At 45.7% G+C, this 9686-nt stretch overlaps 1 protein-coding gene across 2 annotated transcripts; it reads right to left on the bottom strand.

Annotated features, from left to right (window-relative positions):
• Nucleotides 1-1323: 1323 nt before the first annotated feature.
• On the bottom strand, nucleotides 1324-8160 carry bmp2b (bone morphogenetic protein 2b). Of its 2 annotated transcripts, XM_010882192.4 has the most exons (3): nucleotides 7818-8160; nucleotides 6531-6898; nucleotides 1325-3295 (listed from the first exon to the last, which is right to left on the bottom strand). In XM_010882192.4, exons 2-3 carry the CDS (start codon nucleotides 6883-6885, stop codon nucleotides 2391-2393), a joined length of 1260 nt encoding a protein of 419 aa, XP_010880494.1. In that variant the 5' UTR covers nucleotides 6886-6898; nucleotides 7818-8160; the 3' UTR covers nucleotides 1325-2390. The 2 variants fall into 2 exon arrangements, with proteins under 2 accessions (XP_028970220.1, XP_010880494.1); XM_029114387.2 differs by lacking the exon at nucleotides 7818-8160 and having other exon boundaries at nucleotides 1324-3295; nucleotides 6531-6887.
• Between the last annotated feature and the right edge of the window lie 1526 nt (nucleotides 8161-9686).

Here is a 9686-nt window from a genome sequence, read left to right on the forward strand (position 1 = left end):
TCTGACCTTACAGTGTTGGCAATGGGTTTTGGGGTGGTGGGCAAGGGGGGGGGGGAGTTTTACTATCGAGCGTTTAGTTGATTTTCATCAAATGTTCATTAACTGTACTAGCAAAGTGACTTCCTCCTGAAGTCCATTAAAATGGTTCTCTGTGGCGAGGGGAGGGGGGGTTGGGGGGGGGGGGTTGGGGCGAGTAGACACTGAGGCGGGAAGGCGAGCAGGCAGCGGGGCAGTTGTGGAGGCAAACAGGCGGGTGGTGCTACTGGTGAGGCCATAGGGGGGACCATGTGCTGAGGTCTGTGGTGAAGGGTCTGTACTACAGAAATGGATACCAGATGAGAACTCAGATGAGGGGAACGGATGCAAGGTCAAATAAAATAACACGTGTAGACCCAGGGATTGGAACCGGTTCCGGCCCAGAATGGCTGCTTGCTGCATCGCCCAGGTGGTTGCTGGGTAATATCAGGTGTTAGGTCAGGAGTCCACTGGACAAAACAAAATGGACAAAACATCAGAACATTAGTGAGAGTCATTATTTGAGGACTTAGGGACTTAAGGATAAGACGTTTCTGCATTTCTACTGTCAGCGATTTGGAAAGGTAACCACTAAGTAATAGATGCTGTTAGCATAATTGTTCAAATTCACTGCCCCCCCCCACCCAGAAAACGTTTTGTATAGTTGTTGGAAGAAAAAAAACTATTCGGTTGCTCTCTGCAAGCGGGAGCATGCATGTGACGGAGTTCGAAACCAACATTCCATGGTTCCAATGTGCGCTCGTATAAAAAACATTCTATTTAGAGCTTCTTGAGCTGCTTGTATACCGTTCCAAACCCTGTCTAACGCAAACACAGCAGAAAGCAGTCTGTCAAACTCCACAACCTTTCCTCTCCCTCGTTTTCGTTCTCTTTGCCTCACTCTCTCATTATCTCTCCCGCCAGTGTGGCTGCAGTACCGTTTTATCTGTCTCGTTTCGCACTATTCTGAGTCACTCCGTTTCGTCTTAGTGATTGCATTACTTCCCCTGGAGAACAATAAAACTATTAAGATTTAACTTCTAACCTTCATGCCCATGGTCTGTTCCAGATACTTGATATGTTTCAGGGTTTTTTTGCCGTTCCGTCCTGCCTTTATCTGTCCCCATGAATAAAACATGAGCAATAATCCCCTGTTGTTTGTCAGTGACAGTGTTGTTTATGCTACAGTTCGTTCACTTCAAAAGTTCAACTGTTCCAGAAAGGGCTTTCCCAACAGTGCCAAAAAGCCAGGAGAAGAATATGAGTCAGAGATGGCAAAGGAAAGGCGCCAAAGAGACTTAAACGGGAGAATGTGTCTGAGCATGTGAACACTGAACAGGTACACAGGTGTGTGTTTGTGTTTGTCTTTATTAATTAAAGCAACTGTAGACGTTGTGTCTCGCTGAGAGCCCATTGTCTGCCTGTCTCATCTCAAATCAGATCGTAAACAAACGCACGACAGTCTTTAAACCTCCCCCACACACACACACAGAGAACTCGGGTTGTTGTGTTGTGTCACCCCCCCCCCTTCCCCATTCCCTTTTAAGTTGACAAAATGAACTTTTCACCGGGGTTAACTTTTACCTCAGCTTTCGTTCCCAGGGATCTGTGCAAACGCCGTGTACTGGAGGAAAACATCTCGCAGTGTTTTCCTAGTCCTCCCTAGAGACCTTATAACATCTGTATGGAGAGAACTGCTCAAGTCCCTGCTGTGCCCCAGTGGGCCCTGGTACAGCACTCTCACACCGCCCCTTTCAAAACACCACCAGGCTAGAGTTACGTTTATCATAGGAGGTGTAAATGCTTCATTTAGGCATTCAGTGTTAGAACGTTAGCTTTTAACCTCATCTTGTCGGGGTTCTCTGGCTAATTTATGTGGGGGTGGTTCAGAGTTCCGCTACTTTTTTGACCCCCGGTCATCCTTCGTTTTTTCTTTTTTTAACACAGTGAAGTCTGCTGGACACGTCTGGACAATGGGAGTAGCCAAAGTGTTTTCTCACGATAAATACACATTATTTATTTACAAAATAAAGTGGTTATAATAGAAATAAATACAAAATAAAAATCTGAGCATTATACTTCATGTGGTATTGCACCCATTTCGAAATGTACATCAGAAATACATGTTCAAAACCAGTTAAGGAATATTCCTCAGAGTAAAATATTTATTTTTTCCCAACTTTAAGTAGACATAAATATATTCATATATAGTTGTTTTTTTCTTTTTCTTCCAAAATAGCTCTGTTTTTTTTTCCATATAAATAAAAGGTCTTCATTGGGAAACCAGGTGTCCATTTCAGCTCGCAGTCTTTCTTAGTCCCTCCATCCCTCCACCCTTCCTTACATTTCTGTCTCTCTCCCTCTCTCTCGCTCACTCATCTGCAGCCACACCCTTCTACCACCATATCCTGGTAGTTCTTTAGAATGACCTTCTCATACTCGTCCAGGTAGAGCAGAGAAATAGGGCTGAGCTCTGTGGGAACGCAACACGCCCGGGGGATGTTCGGATTCACAGAGTTGACCAGCGTCTGAACGATGGCGTGGTTGGTCGAGTTCAGGTGATCGGCCAATGGAAAGGGGCACTCCCCGTGGCAGTAGAAGGCGTGGTACCCAGGGGGAGCCACGATCCACTCGTTCCAGCCCACGTCGCTGAAGTCCACGTAGAGGGCGTGCCGGCGGCAGTTGGCTTTGTGTTGGTGCTTCCTCCTCTGCTTCCTGTGGCCTGCCACCTGCCTCTTGTCCCTGTGCAGCACGGCGTTACCTCGCCCGTCGTGACTATAGGTCACCAGCAGGGGGCGAGCCTGGGGCCATGAGTCCTCGTCCTGGTGGAGGGAACGGCTCACCCGGACGTGCCTGCTCTGTCTCTGGGCGTCCTCGCCCTCCTGGGTGTCAGGGTGGAGCACCTCCACCATGAAGCCGTGGTTGTGGTGTCCCCCGGAGGCCCACTGGGACACGGCGGGGCTGACGTCGAAGCTCTCCCAGCGGCTCAGAGAGTCCTGTACCAGCCTTGTGTCCAGGAGCCGAGTCAGGGGTTCCCCGCAGGGAGAGGCCGGGGCTCCGAACACCTCGTACACGTTGATGCGATGGAAGCCAGCAGCGCCGGTGCTTGAGCTGTTGCTGGTGTTGTTACTGGCCGGAGCTTCTGTGGCCCCCAGTACCTGGTCCCTGTACACCCGGAGCTCTGCAGAGGAGATGAGCTCCTCCCCAGGGATGGAGGTGAGATTGAAGAAGAACTGCTGGGTGGTTCTGCCCTTCAGACTAGCCAGAGCCTCCATGGACTCTGCAGGAGAACAAGAGGAGACAGCCAAAGTCAGTCATACCGACATAGAAATGTGTGACAGTATATAAATGTTGCGTTAGTATAGGCAGTAGATCCATTAAATGCCTGAAGATTACAGACACGTGCACACCCACACGTGCACACTCACAATAAGCCTGAAGGTGCACAGCTAGCTGTTCTGGAGGTAGGTTGTCGTCAACATACCCACGCGGTCATAAACACGCCCAAGAAATACAATAACATGAGTCAAGGTAAACGGAAAAGCTAACAGTTGTCAGCAGCCAGCTGCAATGTTGCCAGGTTCATGTGTTTCACCAGGGCAAATTTCATGACATCAAAGCCCTGGCTTTCCCATGCATTGATTAGATCTAGCAGAGAGCGACGATAACATCAAACCATTACGCATGCTAAGGCCATTAAATGGCATGGAGAATGTTTTGTCATACACGGCTTCAACACGATGCAGCCTTGATATTATTTAATATGGGAAAAAGGCCTCAGATCATGAATTCACCAGTGATATTTCAATGTAATGACAGGACATTGGGAAGAATATCTAATTAGTTATGTTTTTCTCTTCTTTCTGCTGTGCTGCTATGAGCTAAACATTGTATTTGCTTGCTTTGCTTGCTTCAATAAGAATTATTAGAGCTATGTGTAAAACCAATGTCAGGTACATATGTCAAGGTTAACACTTGTATCTTTTCAATTGTAGTCAAACTTTGAACATTTACATGGCATAAAGACATGTTATCTGTCTGGAGTGGTAAAATAAACACTAACTTTGAACTCAGGGCTTCTTTCAAAAGAGGCATTTAGGAAATTCCACCCTCTCATCCTAAATCTCCCTCCAGAAGCACAAAGACCTCAATTAGGCCTATCACTCCTTAGTGATGTGGGAAAACCCCATCTCTACAGCTCTCCTTCAAATCCTTCTCTCCAAAAATCCTTCTCTCTCCCTCTCTCCTCAGCCCCAAATCCCTATCTCCTTTCTCCTCACCCCAAATCCCCCCTTTCTCTCTTCAGCCCCAAATCTCCTTTTTTTCTGCCCCCCCCCCCCCTACCCCCTCCAGATCCCTGCTGTGTGTTAGTGAAGGATGTGCTCTGCTGTGTGAACAACATGCCGGGACTTGTCTAAGAGTTGTGAACCACAGATATGAGTGTATCAACATTCCGAATTTATTTTCTCACTGTGTGCCAAAACAAAAGATAACGGCTCATGTCGGGTCATTCATCTCTGCCTTTCTCTGGCAGTTCCGGTCTGAGTTGGAATGGGAAATGTCCGTTCTGGCAAATATATATTAATTATTTATTTATTGTCAAAACCGGTATCACAAAAAGAAATTACGCGTCCCGGAAATCTGCGTCAAGGAACGGATTTACATGAATCGATTAATTTCTGGCTTTCACATTATGGTTTGCATGTGCAGCTACACACCTACCGCACCACTCTTTCGAGCTCTACCGTAGGAACAACAGGCATATTGTAAACCAGGCTAGGCTGAAGCGAGAAACATAAAAGCACAGGAGGACGCGGGGGAGGAGGGTTAACAAGTGAACATGTCTGAAATGCGTCCAAAATGGCTCAGGTTAAGATGCGTAGTCAAACGGAAGGGTTCCCAGTCTTAGCCACCAGGCCAGCCATGGTGGTGTTTTCATAGTGTGGCAGGTGTTCATAACGCGTCGGCAGTATTTTTAAGCCACCGGTGGTGTTTGCTGTGTTTCTACGGTGTTTGTAGCGTTCCTGTGGTGTTGGTGGTATTTCAGCGGTGTTTACACTAAGTCAGGGGTATTTTTAGGGTGTTAGCGGTGTTTTTAGGGTGTAAGGGGTGTTTGTGGTGGGTGACCGGTGTTTACAGTGTCCCAGTGTTTCCGCTAGGTGACATCCCTACCATGGTTATGCCTCAGGAGAGGAGAACACACAGCCAACTAGCCATCCTGACCCAACCACTCCAATGACTCATGTACTGTGTGGAAACTTCCCCAGGCAGTCAAACACCCAGGAGTCTGTGTTTAAGTCCATCAACGGATGGATTGGGTTATATACTGTATACTACCGGTGTTAGACCATAGAACTTCTCAAAATAGCTAGGCAAGATGATGTTCAAACATGACTGATTAAAGTTGACAAGTTTTTACATGGACCTCTTTGGACCGTTTTGTTGCAGCACAGAAAATGAATATCCCGGACGATTTTAAACTTGAATGTTACACATCTGAGCACATGCAAACGACCCTACCGACTGTTGCTACGCATCATAGTTCCGCAGATACACACACATATGGAGTTTACATCATGCCACCAAAAGCATATGCCCCATTATGCCCCGGTTCAACTCTTAGATCAAGACTCCAATGTTAAATACTCCTATTATATTTCTGCATTTAGTCCAATTGGCCCTTACTGAAACAATCATCTGGTCTGCATGTGTTTCTGAGGTATGCAAATGTGTGGTTTAAATGTGAAATCTCGCAGTCAGCGACGCATAGGCAGCTATATAATAAGTGTGTAATTACAGGGTTCTATTATTGGAGCGTGCGTAATTACGCATAAAGTGCGCGCCTTCTGAGAGCGATTGGAAAGGGATAAATCGTTCCCCCAAAACCAATATGACTAAAAAACTGAACGATTTTTCGGTTCCAACCCAGCTCAGTCTGCCGCAGGTAGCGTCTATCTTAATGCGTGTGTAGACAGTGTAGAGTAAGGTTGTGTGTTATTGAAGTAGCAGCCACGCGATGACTATCACCTGCGCACGCACACCACCCTTTCATCCCTCTCCTTCGGCGCGTGTCTGGAAAAACTGTTTTCAGGGCCCACGCAAACACCATTAATTATTAAGAAACAGAATACACTTGGGATAATACTACCCCTTGATGTTTTGATGCCTGTTATAGCAGAGACAATGGAATGATCCGGCTGACGGGTTGCATCACCGCATATTTTAGGGATTACTTTGCACTTCAAAGTTACATACAGACAACTTCACCGTCGAACTCTGACAGCGAGTTGAACTCATTAACACTTTAAATAATCCTTGTTATTATAATATGCACTACTTATAACAGACATGTGCCCCTGACGCGTGTCACTTTTATGGATATGAGTGGGCCTTTCTAAAAACGTGTTTGCGCTATAAGTCTTCACGCTCTGAGTCATGTTTAAATATAGGCTTGACATGTCTGAAGGAGCAGAGTTGCTCTACCTCGCCAGGTGAAATATGCCACTAATACGTACCTTCATGGTGAAAGCTTCTAATCGTGTTGGCCATGCTGGCGGCTCTCTCTGCGTGTCTCCCCATGCTCCGGGGCCTTTTAGTGCTGTGGTCTCCATTCACAGAGTGCATACGGTATAAGTCCACCATGTACTGAGGCACCACAGCCTGTCTGCTGGGGTTTGGCCTCCGTTTAAGTCCGAACATATTGAGGAGCCGAAGCTCGAACTCGTTAAGAAAGTTCTCAGACTGCTCAGGACTTTGCTTCCCTGACTCGCTGTACTTCCTCCGGCCGACCTCGGGAATAAGTCCCGCAGCACCTCCAAGCAACACCTGTGCCAGCAGCAGTACCATGAGAGAACGAAACACCGCGACCATGGTCAGTCAGTCCCTGTGTGGAGAGGAAAGCAGCTTCTGTCAATACACATGCCCCGCCACCGAAATACACCCAGCTATCTCAACAATCCAGACATCGGAGGTTCTCTGCAGTTAACCTAGCTCAGCTGTTTATGCATCCATACAATGGAGATTATTATTAAAGGGGAAATCAAGTTAAAAGGAAAGACACGTCACTTTGAAGTAAAGAACAGAAGGGTTGGGAATAGCATCCCTGCAGGCTATGCTAAGTGAAATAGGAGAATGATCTTTTAACAAGGAGGCAAAACTAAAACACTAGAATATCAAGGTGGGGAAGCTATGAAAGAAAATTGTCCAACAAAAATGAGAATGTTAGCTTACAGGAAAGGTGGAAATCTAAGAAAGTGGGGAAAGAAAGGAAGAGATAGAATAGGGCAGACAAAAAGTCTGCAATTACAGAGATATGAGGACGTGTTTAGTGGGGTTGTATAAAAGAAATACTACAGTAAGAACACACAAAGAATGAAAGAATGTAGTCATCAAAAAGATTCTAGTAGGCAGTCGTGGCAGCAGTCAGACAGCGCTACAAGCGTATATTTGGTGGGGCTTTGACGGCCATGTACGACTATAATCATGCGGGATGAGTTACTTCAATGGACTCACAGGTGTGAGATCTGACGCGCGTATATTGCCCAGCTGTAGGCTACTCCACCGCGCAGACAAGAAATCAAAACACCTCAAAATACTATCAGAATGCATTTTAGCATGTTTTGGAATTTAATTGTCGTAACCACTCCCCCCAAAAAGGAAGAAATTCCTTCTAACCCATTGTCACTAATCTGTGATCTAAATACTCGGTAATTGTAGTCAAACCTGAGAGAGAATTTGGCAACTTTTTCCTATGTAAAATGTGTCATTGCCTTCCACAACGAGTACCCCAAAGCTGCTTTTACCTGATAAGGAAGCGCTGTGTCCAGTCTTCCTTCCAGCTTTGGGCTCCAATAAATTCCACATTAATTCGTGTTTATTCCACGCTTTTCCTCTGCGGACGAAGGCAGTCCGTACACTGTTCCGATCGCCTCCTCTTGCACATATCTCCGCAGCAGGGAATTTTGGAAATAATCGCTCTTTCGTTCTCTCTACGCGGATGAAGCGGATTTGTGTAGGCTGGACCGATCTAAGCACAAAGCAGAGCCGATGAACATTTTCAAATGTGAAATATAAGAGCGTTTTGTAGTTCTGGTGTAGAAGTTGAGACTATGGCGGTCGACTGTCTCGCTCTCCTGTGCGCAGCACACTAACAGTCCAATTGATTCGTGCCTTCCCTAGGCTTTTGTCACCAAAGCAAAGCTGTCAATCATGCAAGGCAACTACTTTTTCAACAGGACACCTACAGTCTGTTTAAACTCGCGCTTTAGCCAACTGACAGAAACCTTACACAGGTTTTGGTTGTCTACAAAATGCTGAAACATTAGTCATTAGTTTGTAAGATAATTTTAATTGAGTAGCATCAAAGTATCGGATTTATTTTTGATAAACCTTTGTGATAAACAAAAGCCTACAAATCGATTGATTTTTTTTTTTTTTTACTTTCTCATTTAGCTTGAGGAAGAAAACAATAAACCACATAAGATCAGTGGGCTACTTCTCAAGTGTAAACATGATACACTGCCCATGTTGGCATAATGTACTTAAAAGGAGCGATCCCTCCTGTTCTGGATCCCTACAGATGATTGATCAAAAGGTGTTAATTCCTGGATTAAGCATGTTATACTGCTGGATCCAAACGAATTGACAATGAGCTGGCAAACGTCTTTGATAGATTAGGCGGATTAGGGGCTGTATTGACTCACTGTCTTTATCCTCCTCTCAGTTTTGACTTCTGAACTTCACCCCTAACTGCAACTGCCTGGTGTCCCTCCTGGCCTGCCCTTTATCCTGAGAAAAACACAAAGATGGACCAAGTCCATAGTCCTCTCCTGGCAGGATCCAGTCAGTCGTTGATTGCATGAGAAAACTAACTTCAGCAGTGTTCGAGTGTGGTTGGGTCAAGCTCAGGTTGAACCTTGAAACAGTGAATTTATTGACACGTTGTCCCAGTTTTCATTCCTTCATTTTTGACTTGTTGTTTCTATAAGTCACGCGTTTCAAGAAACCCCTCAGTTTCTCAGAGAGTGGATATTGTTTGTTACCAGCCCCCAGCAGATATTAGCACTGTTAGAGGGAATATAAGCTGGGCTCCATTGTCAATGGGTGTTGTTGGCTATTTACAAGCCTGCAGGCTTTTTTCGACAGCTCTGATGTTGGAGACATCTCCATATGAAACCCCTTCATTGATTACAGCTAGTTATTTCCATTAGTTGATGGTGCTAGGGCTAAGGGTTGGGTTGGCACCAAAGCAACAGGCCTGGTTTGTTTGCAGAGATGCCAGGAGATTAAAGCCCATTGAGATCAGAAGATATCTTTGTCTGCTTTTAGGACAATAACATTTTATGAGGGATAATCCCCCTGGATCATCTATTTAGCAATTAAAATAGGAGCCGGGGGAGCATACATACATACCTTTCTCCTGAATGGCTGTCTAACTGACTGACTGACTCACTGACTGACTGGCTGTCTAACCGACTGACTGGTCGGCTGGGTGACATTCTAGAGTCCTTCTTGCCACTGTGCTTACTGCTTGCTCTTTGGAGTTTTAGGCTGGGTATCTGGTGATGTACAAAGGCCTTCATGAAATACACTGATTCATAGAAGATACATGTGATTTACAGACTTGTTTGGCAAGTTCACTGATTGGTTCAACTGACTGTCTGTCTGTCTGA

Source organism: Esox lucius, chromosome 18 (genome assembly GCF_011004845.1).
Source record: "Esox lucius isolate fEsoLuc1 chromosome 18, fEsoLuc1.pri, whole genome shotgun sequence".
In the NCBI taxonomy this organism is placed as follows: Eukaryota; Metazoa; Chordata; class Actinopteri; order Esociformes; family Esocidae; genus Esox; species Esox lucius.

Coding starts and splice junctions, on each gene's coding strand:
- bmp2b (XM_029114387.2), bottom strand. CDS start 6,885: ATGGTCGCGGTGTTTCGTTCTCTCATGGTACTGCTGCTGGCACAGGTG. Junction 3,296..6,530: donor TAGAAGCTTTCACCATGAAG/GTACGTATTAGT, acceptor GTTCTCCTGCAG/AGTCCATGGAGGCTCTGGCT.